The 19,205-nt window shown below is 39.0% G+C and overlaps 1 protein-coding gene across 12 annotated transcripts in view; it reads left to right on the plus strand.

The window, feature by feature from the left end:
- Positions 1–19,205, plus strand: part of CTNND2 (catenin delta 2) — a 645,658-nt gene that overhangs the window by 592,218 nt on the left and 34,235 nt on the right. For all 12 annotated transcript variants that reach the window (XM_080578781.1, XM_080578780.1, XM_080578782.1 and 9 more), the window contains 2 exons: positions 13,197–13,407; positions 16,754–16,838. In XM_080578781.1, coding sequence (XP_080434907.1) covers positions 13,197–13,407; positions 16,754–16,838 — 296 coding nt within the window. The remainder of the gene's footprint in view (positions 1–13,196; positions 13,408–16,753; positions 16,839–19,205) is intronic.

Here is a 19,205-nt window from a genome sequence, read left to right on the forward strand (position 1 = left end):
CATTTCACTCAAAAGCTGATAGTATTTTTGCCATGTATATGGTCATATGTTATGCCAATAAAAACATTCTCTCTCCTTTCCTCATCTTTTTTTTACAAAATTGTCATTTCTCTGAGTGGAATTTTTAGAAGCCATTTTTTAATGGCTCTTATGATATTTAAGAGCCATTGAGTTTAGTGATGCCATTTAAATATAATATTTAGCATAATTGTCAAATGGAAGACCAGTGGCATTTGCTAGTGTGTTGCATCAGATCCATCACTATCCTTCAGCTGTTTTACACTGGATTTAGTTCATAAGCAGGAATTTTTGTTGAGTATTTCAGCTAAGTCAAGTAAACTGGGAAACAGATTGTACCACAGAAATAACATGGCTAACAGGAGCAAAAACTTCAATTTTCTTACACAGTGAAAACTAATGTTTGCTTGAGACGATGATAAATGAAACCTCACCTCACTGCTCCTGCTCAGCTTTAGGAGAGCGAGATCATGCCAAAAAAGTATGACGTATTTTTGGCAATTATAAATATTTCTTGTGGCAATTAATTTTCTTCTTCTAGCACATTTTTCATTATTGTATTTTTGTTATGGGTTTGGACTTTAGCTTTGTGGTATTGGGGTCAGGGAACAGAATTGGGGTACAAGGTAAGAGTAGGGGTAAGAGTTACAAGTTAGGCTCGGGGTTAGTGCTGAGGGTTAGGATAAGGGCCTAACAAATGCGGTCTCACAGTCACTATGGTGACTACACTGCCATCACCTTAACTGCCAAGAAAAATCTGAATAAATCTATGACTCAGCCATGAGCCCCAACAGGAAAAAAGGCTAACAGCCTCATGGGCTGCATTAGAAGTGCTGCCGGCAGGTGGAAGGAGGTGATCCTTCCCCTCTACTCAACACTGGTGAGGCCACAGCTGGAGTGCGGGGTCCAGGCCTGCATCCCTCTAGAACAAGAGAGACATGGGCATACTAGAGTCCAACAAGGGGCTGTGGAGATGAAGGGCCTGGAACATTCCTCCTGTGAGGAAGAGCTGAGACATGGGACTGTTCAACTTGGAAAAAAAGAGATTCAGGGGGGATCTCATCAATGTATATACTACACCTGATGGGAGGGTGTAAAATGGGCAAAGCCAAACACTTTTTTGTGATGCCCACTGACAGGACAAGCAGTCATAGTTACAACTTCAAATACAGCAAATTCCATCAGAATATAAAAAAAATGCCAACCTGACCTTGCTCTGAGTAGAGGAATTGGACTAGGTAGTCTCCAGGGATCCTGCCAGCGTTTAAGTGTTCTGTGATTCCAGGGTTTGTATGGAAATGATTTGCATTGAGTTTTGTTTCATTTTTCTGCCAGAAGTATCAGTGTCCACAGCCAAGCATGACTAAGCTAGGCACCTCATTCATGCACCTCTGTTTTATAGACTTAGCCCTTTGGGGAACAGGAACAGAGCTGAACTAGTCTTTCTGACATAAGGAACTTAGTCATTTAATTAATCAGTGAATGACGCTGGTAGTTTATAGCTGTCCTTGCATTTTATTCAAGATACAGGCTCTGAATTTCGTTCTCAAAATCTTGAGAAATCTTCAGCAATACCAAGAAGGAGAAAGAGCCTCCTAGACCAAGTTTGCAGATTTTGCAGCATAGGGCAGTAATTCAGCTCAGCGTACCAAAAGAATGTATAGAGGTATAATTCAGAGTTCACTCACTGTTTGATGTAACAAGAGAAAAATAAATTGCCTCATGACTTATTCCTCTTAGGAGAAAAGTTACAGGATCTCTTAGATTGTGTGCTACTCAGGGTGCTCTTAGAGCAATATGTTTTATACATTATTTGGATTTCATAACTCAGGATTATTCTAGCAAATAATCAGAGTGCTAATTTTAATTAGAATAAAATGCATATGATTAGCATGAGTATATGCAAAGTCATATATTTGTGTGCAAAATTTCTGAAGGTGACACTGCTAGAGGGTTGCTCTCACAGAAGGAACATTATATTATGCAGTTGTAATTCATCTTTTGCAGTGGAGCAGTCTATCAAGAAGAAATAGTTTGCCTTTGGGAATGTTGCCCTCTGAATCTCCATTGGTTAGGAGGTCTGCATTGCATCTGAATTCTTGCCTGTTCTGACTGAAAGCATTTATTTTTCTTCTGAGTTTTTCTATTTGTTGTTATTGTTTAGTTTTTTCTAGCTCCTCAAACCTGAACTCCCATCCTTTCCCTGCAGTATGGATTGTAGTTTATATTCAGCCATCTGTCACTGGAGAGGCTGCTGAGTACATGTAAATCTTCCACTCTGACTCCCCCGAAGTCTTTCATAGCACTCTGATTGTTTTGGATAGGGCACATGGAGTTAGGGAGCCAGATGGTCTCTGGCAAGTTCTTCTTTTCCCGAAGTCTGGAGAGAGGACACAACTACTTTTGGAAGACTTGCCTAATTGCCCTCTTCTTTTTGGAAGAAGCAGAGATCAGCCAAGGTTGCAGAGGTCTGGGAGAGATTAACTTGGAGGATGCAAGGGGTCATGGGCTTTGCCTTAAGCAGATCTCCATCCAACTTGATCTCCAAGAATGCACAGATGGAAGGTAAGGTATGGCCTCTCTGGCTCTTGCCCTGTGGGCAGCTGCATCTCCTCCTTCCATGTGTTACTCAAATGAAGGTGAGCAGCTGTGACTCAGGTTAAAAAAGAGCAGTAACTTAGTGACATTAAGCAGACTCAATGGGATGTCTGGAGCTGAGGTTTCTTTGGGGGCCACAAGGGAAAATACTTGATCACCAGCTCACCTGAAGGTGCCATCTGAAGCTGTTACCTTGAAAGGAACAGCAGTAGCACAACCCATAGACAAGTAAGATTGTCACCCCTTTGGCTCCCGCCTCCTGAGGAAGCACAAGCAGAACTGTGCTCTGGTAGAGCTGTACTCCAGTGGAGGAGTCTGGCCTGGGATTCATTTGTCACAAGTTCTTCAAACACAGCTATTAATGACCTGCACAACTAGGAAGAGCTGAGGGTGCTTTTTTTTTTTTTCCCCCCCCATGTGAAATGTAGAAATTGGTCCTGCCATAGTCCAATCGAAATATAATATAATATGCACTAGATAAGGAAGGCTATCGGATTCATTTTCGTCCTTACCATGAGAACACAGAGTTTAATTCTGAAGCATTCTTTCCTGCATATCTGCTGTATTGAGTCTTTAACTTGTAGTAGTTTCAAGTGAATTAACATATAAAACTAAAACATAATTTACTCTTTTCAAATTGCTGAGCTGTAAAGAACACAAAGCAGCCTGTCAAGAACAGGATTACACTGAGTCAGAACATTATTATTATCTGCAAATTGAGTTGACCTCTGCAAAATACCTAGCAAAAGTGAATACCTGTTCACTTTCTACATGACCAAAGTGAGAGACCCCATTTCTAATAAATGTATCTGTAACTTTATTACTATGGCAGACCTTTCTATGGTCTGCTCTAGTTACATTGATAAGTAGCAGTGCAACACACAAACAATGTGGCTACATGAAGTCTTTGCTAACAGTTTTAAAACTGCAAAACAAAAGCAAATACTTTATTAGATTTTTACTCTTTCATGGATATAAATTGTGTTTGAAGCTTTTTAAAATATTTTTAAAACAGTTAGGACTTCTCTTGACGGTCTTTTATGTGTTTTCTTTTCCTTTTTGTCCTTCTCCCAAACATTTACATCTGTGAAGATAGCATTAACCAGGGTTTTCTCATTAAATAAAAATTGTATTATTGTATTGTGCACACTAAAGTAATATGAAATATTGATATGTGTTCTAGGTGTTGTTATTTTGCCTCCATACACAGATTAATTATCTTAACTGCTCCAGGTAGAATTTTCTTTGTGATCATTTAAGAAATGTTTGAACATTACAGTAATTCAGGTCATATTGCAATGTCCATATATTCCTTGAGTGGTTTTGATATTTGTTAGAATTGTTTTTAAAAAGCACTGTCATTTTACAAAGTTATATATTTATTGAGCTAGCACGTTTTCATCTATGCATTGTATTTAATTTTTAATGCCATAGTGTATCATGAGGTTTCATTTTGTTTTTATTTCTGTTACTGTTTTCACATACATCTCTAAACAGCAGAAGAATTTCTGTACATATTGCCATGATATATAGTATCTGCATATAAAGGCATGCAAAAGTAATCAGTCTTTCAGACCATACAGTTTGGATAGATTTGTTCATGAGTTCCAGGTAATATTCTAGAACAAGTGAAGAAGAAGAAAAATAGTAGTAAATGAATAGGCATTGCTGCATGAAATGTTAAAGCAGAATAAAGTCTAGGTGGAATTCACCCTGGTTACATCGGTCTCCTGTCAGAATCTTTGTCTGTTTTGGACACAAAGTAAAAACTAAAGTAGAAAAGAAAAGCTGCTGCTTTATGAATCCAATTTAATAACTTCTGACATTGGTAGACAGGCTCATTAATTTCAGTGGGTGGTGGATCAGGACATAGATCTTGAAACCTAAACTTATTTTTCCAAAAATAGATTACATTCTTATTTCTTCATTATGGCCTAATTTAGAGTCCCCTGAAACAGACTGTTAACAAAGTATTATCCTATCTCAGAAAATAATAAAGATAAAACTGAAATTCCACTCAACACTCACATGGCACTTTTCCTCTTCAAAGGACTAGAAATACTGATTAATCATAACATTAATTAAACAACTACATTTTTTTTTTCAAATTCAGCCTTTCAAAAGCTGTATTCTCAGCAGGGAGCAGGGAAGAGGATAGTAAGGGGCTAAAACCAGCTCAAGTAATCAGAAAACTTAGCCTGCAGCAATTAACTGAAGAATCACTTCCCTCTGCAGAATCTTTTTAACTTGGGCTAGTGGAAAGATGAAAAGAAAGATGACAGTGCAGTCTAAACAAGAGAAATAAATCTGTTGGTGTGTAAAGGAGCAGATTAATTATCTATATTTGCACTACTTGGGTCAAAAGGTTGGCAAACAACTCCTTTCCTTGCCTTTTCCAGTTTGTAGGCCTAACAAGAAATGTAAACGAAATGAATTAAAACAAATTACTTGAGTGATTGTCCGCATGGACTCCAGTCATTCAGGATATAAAAGTCCAGCATACCCAAGCAATGAAATTCCTTGCATCCAAGAACAATGAAGTCCATGTCTGTCATTTCTGTTCCTATTCAAGTGGTAAAGCTAAGACTGTAAGGAAGATGGCCAAAGCTACATGCAAATCTTTTTTTTCTGACCAGGAGAGGGGGAACAACAACAAAAGCAGCAGTATCTATGGCTTTGTGACAGTTTACCATAAAAAATGCTGCTTCCTTTGCTGCTTAAGATAACAAATAGAAGCTTCTTCATGGAGATTTTTCTCTTTCTGTAGTTGTTTGACATATCAGGTCAACATGTAATTAAGCAGGTCAAGCTAGACTTGAACTGACTCACTTTTATAGTCTCGGTATGGGTGAGACAGTCAACAAATTACCCTACGCAGCTTCCCAAATTCATCTTCCAAAACCAGGCTGCAAGTCAGAGAACCCACCTTGAGTTGGAATGCCTGTGTATGATGGTTTGTTTGCGGACAGGGTCACCAGCATGAGGGAGAGGGGAGACAGGCTGCTTAGCTGTCTTTCACAACACCAAAGAACAGCAGGTGAAGGAAGGTACTGGGCATGAAAAAAAATAATCAGGATATAGCTCAGCATCGACCTGGAGGTGGTTTAAACCAATATGAGGAGAGAATGGAAAAGCCTGGCAGACAGGGTAGATGCAGAGATATACACTTAAATATCAACTATGCAAGAGACAGCAAAGGAACAGGAAAGCTTAGTGGTTAAGAACCAAAGGGCTGAGGAGTACAGTTCAAGTAAGAAAAATATCAGTCATGTAATAGAGGGGAGAAGGGGCAACCCTGAAAAGGTGAGTTGAAAGCAAGAAAAATGATCAGCCAGAGGGAGGTAAGAAATAGGTGAAATAGAAAAGTTAGGTTTCTGGAAACAGGGAAGCTGAAGGAGAAAGGTGGCTGGGTTAAAATGCTGCAACATGAAAGAAAATCTATCAAGGATCATGGATCTAAGAAAGCAATTTGTTGAAAAGCTGTGATTGCATTGCACCCTGTTGTGATTTCCCATGGCATGTTCAGGGTGAAATTACCACAGTGCTTCTCTTTTTTCTTTGTCCAATGTTACTAGCTTCTATACATACTGCTCTTCCATCCTTCTTATGGCTGTGCTCTTTGTCATTCCTATTTCTCTTCATGCCATACCTTTCTCTTGGAAAAGGTAGAACCAGCATCACTAATCTTTTTAAAAAAGATAAAAGCTTCTATATTGGTTACTCTGTTAGATATTTGATTCTTTTACAAGCAAATCTCAATTGCCATTGCCAACACAGATATTGGTGGTTCGTGTGCTTTCATCACTCTATGACAGTTTGAGGGTTTCTTGCCTGAAACTATCAAAGATTAATGTTCCTACTCCCTGTAGGGCTTTATATGCTATACTACCTATGGCTGAATTTATTCTTGATGAAAAGACACTAAAAAAAGAAAACCAATGAATGGTACAATGCGTCAGGAAGGGTATTGTTCCTCTTTGTTGTGGGCCATCCTGAATACGTCTTATATCTTGAAATCTTGCCGCCTGTCATCAGAAGTGGTGGAAAAGTGAAAAGTGCATATCATGCTTCTGAGGGGAAGAGAGAATCTGAGACCTCCACCTGATCTTTTGTTCCGTCTCAGCAGTCGTGAGCAAAGTGCACCTGGGTTCTTGGTGGCACAGGAGGGTGTGTGTGTGCAATGTTTTTTATTCTTTCTGTCTTCCCCAAAAATAATTTATTTCCACAGAGTTTTGAAATAACTTCAGATAAACATGCAAGGAGGTGAAATTTAGCATTGTTCTCTAGCTTAAAGCACCTTTTTTCCCAACTTAATTGGCAGGCCAAGCTTAATATGAAGCAGCTAAAGCAGTGGCTCTGGCCCATGCATTTCTGGGGTGCTCACTCAAACCATTCTAAGTGCCTGATCCTGTAGCACTTAAATCATCACTACTTCCTTTAAAAATGATGGAACAAAGATTTTTTTTTTTTCTCGATAGAGATAATTGCAGTACTATAATCAATTAGCTTCAAGAAGTTAAATGCCTTAATATGCATTTGCTCTGAAGTGCCAGAGATTACAAATACTTGTGTGCATTCCTAACATAAGATGGTAGGACTTGAATACCTAAAAAGCATTTCTGACCAAGCATTAGGAGTGAGATTCGGGAGAGCCTAAAGATAAGCATTAAACATTAAAGACAACAGAGTATCCTACCTTGTCTCTAGCTGCCCTTCCAGAAGGCTGTTAATCTTCCATAGGTCTCCTCATTCTGTGCAGACATCTCAGGTGTCCAGGGGCACCTGAAATCACTCTCTGTATTTGGACTCATGAATTTCCCCCAACTTGCCTAAAGGTGGTTTTAGCTTTCCTTTTATGCCTTAATCCAAAAATGATCCAAATACCTCAGTTCTCTGACACTTGCTAGAAATTATGGGGCCCATGCTTTTTGGGTTCATGCTTTTCAGTCTCACTGCTCAGGACTTTTTCCACTTCTCTCATCCAATAACACTTCATGCACAATGGTTGTAGGAAGAAGAATTACCCTTCATCTTCAGGATTTGCTTCCTCTTCTGTCCCACAAATTTTACTACATGTGTTTTTGCCCTAAGGCCCCCTCTGCCAGCATTTCTTATCTCTTAACTTAGCTTGCCTTTAGAGTCTTGATAGTTTTTCCCCTAAATGTTTCCCTGGCAGGATAAAATCTGCCTATGAAAACCGATAAACCTTTGTCCTCTTAAATCATCTCTGATTCACTGCTGCTCTGGTGCTTAAATCCGTTTTACTGACAGTCTGAGCCCAGAGTTTGCTACACGTTGTACTGACCATCATCATTTCTTTGTGGGCTCTTCCTGCCTGCTTGGTTTGCGACACCTCCCTCTTGCACCTCACTATTCCACATCTCCACTGTTCAGGACAGGTTCCTCTGGAACCATGACACCAGAACCCTAGGCACTTTTAGGTGCTACACTAACGCTGGTAATGACAGTATCTGACAAGAGAAAGCATGGTATGCAAATGAATTATTTATCAAACACAGTAGTGGTATTTTTGCCACTGCTATCATGTGATGGATACACTCTAATTTATGAAATGTCAGTTGAATACACAGACTCGTGATCAGAATTTGTTCCATAATAACTAAATAGACAGTTTGGGCACATTTATTAAATATTGATTGAAAGTAACAATAAAAGCTCTCCCAGTAATCCTTCCGAAAAGGCTGTGAAATACTGAGGCTGAATGATCTTAAAAACGGATGTGGATGATGAAAATGCACAGAAGCATGGATATCTGGAAATTGAAATAGCGCTCGCATGTTAGAACCAAGAGAATGAAATTTTCCTGTATTGTAGAGTTCTGATACCAGTAGTTCTGGGATAGGATATGTGTAGCATTGCAGTGCTACAATTAACGACAATTAAAGGTTGGACTAGATGATCTTAGAGGTGTTTTCCAACCTGAATGATTCTATGATTCAATAAAATGTGGTGGCATTTTGCTATTTTCTATTATCTAGCTACAAGGTGTGAATTCATGGGTAACTTTGAGGGGAAAAAATCATGATGTATTACTTATATTAGAGCAGGCTCTACCTCTAGGACAGGGTTCTTAGTTTGAATTAATATGTTTGAGGTTTCTTGTGTTTTCAATATATTAATTTTCCTAGTCTTGTTCTCTCAAACCAGGAACCATGCCACAACTATATAAGGAATATGCCAATGTGTCAAAGTCATTTTTCAGAGATGAGTGAAATCGAAATGAAGTCAGTGGGGTTACATCAGCAGTGAATTTGGCTCAAGGAGCAATAGGGAAATAGTTCCAGAAGTGGAACCTTTTCTGCAATAATTGCGCTCTTGTTAAATCTACCAGAAGAATAGTTATTTCTACTGATTTTCTCTGTAGGCAAAATATTTCTTAGGACAGCTATCAGTCTGATCCTAAGAAGAGAAAATGTCCTGAATTAAGAAATAGATGCATGTACTAAGGTGCTAATGAGACCTTAAATGCAAAGGAAATATGTTAAATCTGTATTGCTGGCGTGTTTAGTAAGCAAACATTATCATCTTACATCACAGTATATGCTCCAGGAAGAATCTTGCTCTCCATATAAAACAGTGACAGGAGTTTTATCTTAGAAAAATAACTTGAAAGTTTGTAGTGTCAGATAAATGCTCTCCCAAACACCTATGAAGCAATCCCTTTCCTGTGGCAGTGCCCTCAAATTATGTCTATTTAATACTTTCTTTCTTTCTTTTACAAGTGAAATGGAACAAATAAGCATGATTTCTTTTTCCCTTGTCAAGCTAGTGGTTAAGTTTAATCATGTTATGTAAATCCTATTTAAAAGTATTGAATCTGTTTTGGGTCTTATAACGTGTAATGTTGCTCAAATAAAAAAAATCAATTTATTTGTAGATCAAAGCCGTTCTATATGAACCCTGACGAAAATTAACAATGCCATTTATTTTTAATACCATTCTCACACACATCTTCCTCTCTTCCCCAGGACCCTCATGAGTTCTCACTCCTTCAGCTCAGGGAGGCTTCCTGAGCTGCAGGTTGAATTCCCCAGTCCTCCTACTGGTAGAGCTAGACAAAACTGTGCCGACATTACAAGGCCAGTGTCCATTACACATTTAAGTCGGGTTTCAAAAAATGTTCTTAGTGTCAAAAAAAAGAATTCCAAATGCAAACACTGTGCAAATCTAACATGCAGTAATGCCAAAGTCAAGGCTTGCAATTGTTGTCAGCTGCGTTGGGCTGATACAGCTGTAGCATTGCTTTCATTGGCTTTGCTCAACATTTGCACCACTCTAAACCAGCATAGGATTTCTTTTACAAGTAGTGCTAAAAACATGAGTCTGCTACATGCCTCTTTTAAAGCAGCAGGTACATAACTGAAATAAGAGAAGGTAACTGACAAATGGAAAAAAAAAAGATATGAATGTTGCACAGTAACTTATTATTTAACTAGATCTATAGTTTTAGAAAACACACTTGAAATGTGACAACTTACTGTGGAATATTTTCTACAGTCTATAGTAAAGTCCTTAACTTTTACCTTATATGATGTAGCTGTATTAGAGCAAAGGTACTGCTTTTTCAATATAAGTTCAGAGGTCTTGAATTTAATTAAACTAATTACATTTTTTATGGCTAAGGCTTTTTTTTGTCCCACACATTTTCAAACAGATAACGTAGTGTTCCAAATACTAAAATCAGAGAAAATATGTTAACAGTTACACTTGTTACTAGATCTTTAGACCATGTAAACAGTAGCTTAGATCAACCTTACAGCACAACCACTTCCCTGACCTTCTATCTGTTTTGCCACCATTTTCTGGTGAGTGTATGGAAAGACAGCTTGAGCAGTGTTTCCTGTTCATGCAGTCAGCTGCTTTACCTGGACATGTGAGCAGCTCTTTTGAAGGTGGAAACACTAGAGCCGCTCAGAATAAGGAATGCTGTACTGTCCCAGTGTTATACATTAATTACAGAAAGCCTGGTCTGCTGGTTTGATGTAGCTAATACTGATTCTCAGGCTGAAGTTGATTGTGTGCGTGGCAGAAATATTAGAGCTGTTGAGCAGAAACACGTCCAGAATGCTTATACCGTGTTTGATTGTTTATTTTAGATTTCCTACTGAGCTTTTCCTGACAGCTCCAAAGCCTTTATTTATTGTAAGGAGAAGCTTGTGTGTCTAGGCATGTGCACCGGTATGAATGTTGCTGCCTGGGATACAAGGCCAGTTCCAGGGAGAAATCTGCTTGCGGCAACCATCCAGCTTTTCTTATACCCAGTGCTAAGGGACACAGTTGTTGGCTGCTAATGGGATTACCATGCAGTTCTGCCAGGGGACTCAGACTGCAATACTCCTGCACTTTACAGGAGAAAGGAAGATGGGTCTCTTCTGGGAAGGTATAACAGTGTAAAGCAGGGAGTCTCACTGATGTACTGGCTGGGGGTAGACACTGCATTTAAAAGAGTAACAGCTACAATAAATCATGGTTTTGGTTTCTTGTTGGGTTGTGGGTTTTTTGAATGTTTATTTGGTTTTGTTTGTTTATTTTTTATACACAAGCTTGATTTAGTATATGTTGCAGACTGAAGTAATCACTGTGAGCAATGAACAGCTATTAATGTGTTCATGCTACATACAACAAACAGATGCAGATGTAAATAGCATTACAGGCTGTTCTTGAACGGTATTTCTTATATTTGTAGGGCAAAAAAAGAATTGCAGTTTGCTCAAACAAACCATTACTGAAAGAGGAAGTGGTGTTAACACCTGTACTGCATCTGATACTAACTTAGTACTCCTGAAAAGCTAATAGTGCAAATGACTGATTAAATACTAAATGCAAAGAAATAAAAATATTTGAGAACAAGATCTGTATCTGAATTGCAGCACACTGGCAAGATTCGAATCCCACTGCACACATTTTGTTGGTGATGCTATGATTTTATAATCGGTAAGGCTTTTGCATGATATAAAGTGAGTAGTTTCTAAGATCTCACATAACCACAGAAATCAACTTGATAGCCTCTAAGTTTTAACACTACAGTACAAAGATTTTATTTTTCATCTCTATTGTGAATATTGTTTGAAATGACTAGCTATATTTCTTCTACAGTAGGCAAAATTGTGAGAAAATAAAAATAATATAGTATTTGATAGGTAAAAGATGTGATTCACCTCTTACCTCTGTTTTAAAATATGGACACACAATGGAATTCATGACTTCAGAATTAAGATTTTTAATAAGTACTCATATATACTAATTTATCAGAACTTTTTAAAGTTATCCAAAAATCTGATTAAATTATCATATTATATACAATAATCATACCTGATTATGTCGTTCATAAAACATGATGTAGATTAGATTACTAATTACATTTATTTTTCCCAATTTTCCTGTCTTTTTCATCCTGAATGATGTACTCTTATGATGATTGCTATATGCAAATTCCTATCACAGCTGCACTGAAGGTGACTCAGAGTTGTTTCACTGACCTCAGCTACAACTTCGTCAGGTTCTCACCCTCTCTGTTCTTGTCTTCAACATGATGAAAGACTGAGCTGCCATTTTCATGTAGCAGTAACATCCTAGCAGTGCGTGAGGCACCTCATATAGCTGTGCTGGAAGGTTCTGCTGCCAGTGCCAACCCTGCCCTACCTTCATACATACATATAAATAAATTCTCAGAAGCTTCTCATCTGTCATTTACACAAGCAATATATGACTTTCTGGTCAATTTTAAGAAAACATTCTTTGTTCATGTAAATATGAAAAAAGTTTCAGTAATCAGCAGTATTTCTTTTTCATGTCTTCCGTTTAGTGTGACCATCTTAAAAATACATTGCTCCTTTCATTTTGAAATATTTTGAGTTCTGGAAGTTAGTGTTACATAAAATAGCTCCTTACTAAATATCAGACAGGAATATATGTCAGAAAGGTTTCCTTTCTGATCAGTACCATGCGCGCAACTAAGGATGCATGGAAAACCATTGTGTCATCTCTGCACTGTGGCCGGTGCAATGTAGCACTGAATAACTGGTAAAGTCATAGGTACACCAATAAACATAGTTAAATTACTGCACATAGTATAAAACTAACCTTATGCAGTGAAACTGACCCTTCAGAGAAGGCTTCTCAAACAACGGTTTCATTGGCTTTGCATTCACTGTAGCATTTTTAAGAACCGATGCGTATTTTATGTATCATTAGCTGAGTGATGAGTTCTGTGGTGGGAGATGAGGACTTGACAAGCTCTGTAAGTTACGGTGTTCAGGTTGTCTTTATACATATACTTAGCCTTTATTATCGTTGTTTCATTCTCATAAGGACATGATGTAGCCCATATCTGAAGTCTCCAACTCATGTAATATGGAAATATTAACAGAGGCCCTAAAGTGTGAAATGCTTGAACATGCAATTGTAAAAATGTGGCTTGCTCCAAAACAGTATCAGTAGCCAATTAGATTACATGCAATGATGAAAATGGTGCTAATACGGTCTTGCATGTTTTCCCTGTACCGTCATCCTTTTTTACTGTATCTACTGAATTCTCCCTTCGTTTTCTTTCAACAAAGGCAAGTATGCCATGAGGGATCTGGTCCACCGACTGCCAGGCGCTAACAACAGCAACAGCTCAGCAAGCAAGGCCATGTCTGATGACACCGTTACTGCCATTTGCTGCACTCTGCATGAAGTCATCACTAAAAACATGGAGAATGCCAAGGCCTTACGAGACGCAGGCGGCATTGAGAAACTGGTTGGCATATCTAAGAGTAAAGGAGACAAGTATGTTTTGCAAATCATCTTGCACCTTTTTTAACATCTCCAGTAGTTCTAACTAGTCCTTAATGTGTTTGCCTCCTCTGTGCAATCGTGAGTTGAATACTTTAGTTTCATCAAAAATCATGTGCCCAGTGTGAAGGGTGACAAGAAACAATGACAATAGCAAAACTGTCTGCTATGGTTTATTTTTGATGTACCATCAGCAGGTATGTGCAGTGTAAGGAGGACTAATTATCTCCAGTAACTGCTACCTCAAAGCACTTCCAGAAATCCTGCTAAACATTAGGGACAGAGCTGTCAGACTGCACTCTGCAGAGGGGGTGACATGCAGGTAGAGGGATCCTGTGAAAGGAAGGGACATCACCATAGTTCTCTTACTGCTCCTCTTGCTCTGTGCATGAAGACTGTATAGTCACTGTCCCTCTTCACAGCATCCTTTTCCCAGCCACCACCAGCTTGCTGGTCAGGTGCGCTTTAGTAGAAAAATAGATCCATGGATTTTGTCAACACCTTGCTTCTGAGAGAGCATTAGGATAACTGCAGACTACTTGGTGAGGCACCAAAACATGCAAAAAATCTTACACGACTGTGACGTTGTCAGAGCAGCTATGGTTTCATCTTGTCTGTTTTCCTATGTACGCACTCTTCATGAAGATTTCACTCTTTATCCTTCTTTTGCCTAAAACAGATAGCCTGGTTCTCATATTTGTCAACCCGCAGAAGTATAGTGCAATGGGACTATGGCAGTTTGAAAACAAAAAGCCTTCACTGTAGTGTACAAAACCTCCCATCAGTCCAGTCCACCTGCTCGAAGCTGTCATCACACAGCCTACTGCAGCATCAGAGCTCTAAAAGAGCCCCACAAAGCCAGGCCACAACCTGAAGGAAAGATTTATGCACCCTACATTTGGTATGAGAACTTATGCTCGCCTATGTGATCGGAGCATTGCCAATATAATCACATTTCTTTTCCTCTATTGTCACTCTTTCTTTTCATACCAAATTCATTACTGAAACATTCTCACATGCTAATTGTAAGGGGTAAAAAACAGTAGAGTAACAAAGTATTTGATTCCAGTTGTGGAAGCTCCCCATGCTCTGCTAATCTCTTTACATTTGCATTATTTGTTACTATATCTATTTAAAATTTTGATTTATTTTTGACAGATCAAGTGTACAGATTGCAAGCAGGTTCATATCCATTTCTCTTAAGTTGAATGTGTCTCTCCTCAAAATAATACGTTTGTCTACCTGTTCATTATCTGGTATAGATTATTAATACCCGTCGAGTCTGGGATTTTCAAAGTATCATGGGCAGTTTTAGGAGGATCTAAAGGTATAGTTCTCAGTTTAAGTATCACTCATAACTTTGAAAGACACGTCTATGTTGACTGAAAGTATTTAGCCCAGGTAGTTTTGAATAATTCTAAAATGCCCTCCAAAATTGTGATATTTATCCCTCATTTAAAGTACTTTGAGTTGCATTGTTACTGTTACAGGTTACACCGGTACAGAACAAGAAAACCTGTCAACTCACAGCTATAATCATGCTCATCTTAAGTGAAAGTTTCATTTTTTCAACTTTCAGAAATGTTTGGTATTTTGCACCATTGCTTTAGTTTGCTTTCTTGCAGGTAACTCATTGTTTAAAAATCAGAATTGCTAGTTGTTGGACTGGTAGCAAATTCTGGTATTCTCAGTTTAATACAGTAAAACACTTCAGCATGAATTTGTCTTGTCTAGGATGAAGCATCTGTACCTGCAAGTACAGGATACTGGTCTGGCCATGCATCCTGGTGGCAGTGTAGGACACAAATGTACCAGTGCCGGGAGTGCTGGACTGGCCCCACTACCCTTTGGAACATGCCCAGGGCTTTAGCACGGTCCCAGCATGAGACAGCATGAGCAGACCGGTGTTCATAAGGTCATATTGGCCAAATTCAGATCTTCACCTAGCTCCTGTTTCTCCTCAGTACTCGCAGTATGGTTGGCACACTTATTTTCCTGACTACTCCATGCTACCAGCACCCCACTAGCCAGTACAGCTGCAAGTATAGTAAAAACAATTGTGCTTGAAAGTGTTTATCAAATTCCTATTTATTCACCAATTACCCATCTGTTGGTGTAGTCTGGGTGGGAAATGGCAGGGGGAAATCCACCAAATAAACATTGTGTTACCAGCTTTACTGTCAGCCTCCCATTGGCCCTTCTCAAGGGTCACAGTGCACCAGAGCCTCACCCTTAAGAAGGCTTGCTGCCCAAACCAGTAACATATGCTGCAGGTTTTCAGGTTTTCTCTTTGGTTTTGCAGTCCTTTTACCTTTTCTGAGGAAAATATGAATCTCCTCAACGTCAGCCCCAAACCCCATCAATCTTCACTTCAGAATTTGGCCTTTGCAAGCTTTTCTAGCACTCTGCTGCTTTATATGTACTACTGGTACAGCATGAGGGCTTAAGTACACAGTGTATGCTCCCTGCATGGGCTGTGTTATCCTCCTGGTCCCCTTCTTTGCGACCCTTCTTCACTGAGCTGCGTACGCTCAATTGTTGTTGTTTTCTTTTTTTTTTTTAATTACATATCCCAAGAGGAGTATATGACTCTAACTGATTCAAACAGTAGCTTAGAGCCTATTTCAAAACCTTTTTGAAGAGAAAGTTCGCATGAAGTTATGCATGGTTTTTAACACGACATACATTAGATTGCCCTCATGAATAGCATGGTGTGTGCAAGATACAAGTCCTAACTGGCAATCCTGATGAAATTTGCCATGACTTTTTATAAACGGTTGCATTTCTGCATCTTGACTGCTCTGCAGCTTCAAACGCGGTGCTCATCACCCATCTAGTGTTTCTTCTGGCCACTGCTGAGAGATGCTTAATGCTTTGAGCACACTGTCATGACTTAAGTTTGGCCACACAGAGGAAGAAACTCTGGCTCTAAATTCTTCTCCTCTATGCCAAAAGTTGTAGCCAGGACATCTTAGATGTACATAATGCCAGTTGGTTCCTCAACAGTTTTCATGTTGCTACCTCTCCCATTCCTCTAATTATGCTCTCAGCATGAATCCTTGTTCTCAGTGTGCTGATCAACACCCATTTTCCTCCTCACTGAATAATTAGTACTGTAGAAATAACATGTATTGCCCTTGCTTAAAAACACATTGCTCTCCAAGATGCCAACGTAAGATCTTATGGTACATTGATAACACAACTTTAATTGTGGGTTTAAATCCATAGCAATGCACTTGAAAATTTGGATGAATGGAGTCTGGCACTTAACAGTCTCTTTCTCACCCTTTCTCTCTCTCTCTCTCTCTCTCTCTTTCTTTTTAATATATGTATGTAACAGGCATTCGCCAAAAGTGGTGAAAGCAGCATCTCAGGTCCTCAATAGTATGTGGCAGTACAGAGACCTGAGAAGTCTCTACAAGAAGGTAAGGCCTGGGTTTTTTTTTCCAGACTTGTCATCTTTCACGTGGTTACCTGAATCTGGGGGCTGAGAGACTTTAGACCAAAACCTTTATGTGAACTGGAAATTCACCTAAAGTTTAAAATCCCAGAGACTTGGAGATGTGTTTTTTTCCCCTGTTTCTAATTTTAACATAGGAATACCTTTAAAAAAAATGTGTGGTGGTGAAAAGAGGCTGTGAATTTAATTTTCTGAAGAATTCATGCAGAAAATGCTGGATCTGGCAGCTCTGCAGAGTGAAGTCCTCTGCATGCTGAACAAACCTGTGCAAGCTCTCCTGCTGTATCTTTCCTTGTTACGCCTCCCCATAGTGTCCTGAGGAGGTTACCAGATTTCCAGCCCTTCAGCTCCCAAATTTCCTCATGAGATTGCCAACAAGAGTATCTGAAGGAGTGGTGCTTAGGTACTTATGGAGCTCAACTGAAACTTGGTGGTTTCATCACTTCCAATCAGCTGGCAGACAGTAGCACCATATACTTAGTTTTCGGACAGCCAATAGAGAGCACCATATGATTCCCACCAACCCACTAACCTCTTAAAAATGAATTGCAATGCTGGTAATGATCCTGTGAAACAATTTCTTGTAGCTTTTGGTTTTTTTTTTTAAGTGTCTACATAGTAAATGACAACATATCAAGTACTTTTTACTGAATATTTCCAAAGTGAATTACAGTATGGTTACAATGTGACTATACTGACCGTGCAACTATCAGCCTGCAGACTTAGTTCTCAAAAGTCTTCTTACTGTGTGCAGTTTCACACCTGATATAACTGATATTTGTAATCTCAGCAAAGAGAGCTAAGGTTTCATCTGGAAGAAAAGTTCAGGTCCTGGTTAAGACTGATATGTAAGCGAGGGAAGGTTCACAGAGGTGTAGTCCACACTATGTGTGTTTTGCACAAGGAAATCACTTAGCTATGTGAAATTTATGCACCAGATCTCAAGCTGGCTGATGCTGATCTTCCGCTTGAAACGCTATTCGTCTGCATGGCTCATATCTGACTTGTGTCAGTCTGAGAAGCACGGAAGACAGTTACTGAGTTACTCCCACTGTTCACTTCCATTAGTTTCAGTCACCCTTGGCAGCCCTAGGGATACCGTACGTGCAGGCATTCCAAGTAATGACTGGTACTCAGTTGTCCCATTGAGAGGTGGAAGTAAACACGAGCTAAAGTAGGCTTTTCTCGAGGCAAAGCAGTAACACACTTGAGGTGCACATAGCCTGACTTCTGGGCGTGTGGGTGGCTGCAAGGTAGAGGATGAACTTTACTGCACCGTAATCTCTAGAGGTTTGTATAATGTCGGGCTCATTTTTTGCCTTCTGGCTTTATGTATATGCTGTGATGGAAAAGCGATTTCTGGGGTTGCTCCATGCATGAGGTAATCTATATGCTGTATGGCCTTAGAGTATGCTGCTGCCTAAAGGACATTCTGTTGGCTGCCAATGCGAATTTGCCAAGTAATGTACTTATGTACCAGGCATGCTTGGGTACTAAATACCTTGCATGCTTAGAAGAACATTTTCTGAGGCCACGAGTACAAACTTGTGGTATGGAAAACAGGGTAGGCTAGCCTTTGAGGTAGGTTCTAGGATATTCTTAGCAGACAGTCTGATTGTATATATTCTCAGGAAGTAATTTAAAAATCACTGTACTTAGCTAATTCCTACAGACTTAACAAAATCTTGAAATGAAGTTCAGTCTCTGCAATACTCCTATATGTTAATATGTCCATATATATGCTGTCAAGCATTGTATAAATACAGTTTCTTGTATTCAAAGTGTTCAGATAGTAAATTTAAGATTCTTCTGTTTGTTAAAAGACGTGCTAATTTTACAAAGTCATAATATTTATTAAATTTGCCTGCAGTAGGTCGATTGTTTTGCTGGATATCTGTGTTTCATGACTGTTGGGAAAATAGTGTTTTTTTTAACTGGAAAATTACGGAAGTTTGCATTGTACTAGTAATCAACTAGTTATGCAATATAAGCATAGCTGGTCAATAGAATCTTTATTTTGTCCTACTAAAATACTTATGCTGGTAAAAATGAGTGACCATACAGCTGGCAGTATATGATCAGCACTTTGCAGTATCTTGCAGTTGCACAGCCTTTTTGAAGTGCAGGAAAATCCCAGTGCCTAATCATTAGCAATTTCTTCCTATGTGTTGAAGTATCTGTACAATTACTTTCAAAGAATTGGTGGCACAGAGAGGCACAATTTAGTACTGTGATAGAGGCAAATTACAATTATCACATTGCATGTAAGAAAAAGCAACAGCACTTACCTTACTGTTTGAGAAACAGTGTAGCCAAATAGTTTGTAGCTAAA

Source organism: Anser brachyrhynchus, assembly GCF_964034855.1.
Source record: "Anser brachyrhynchus genome assembly, chromosome: 2".
Classification (NCBI taxonomy): Eukaryota; Metazoa; Chordata; class Aves; order Anseriformes; family Anatidae; genus Anser; species Anser brachyrhynchus.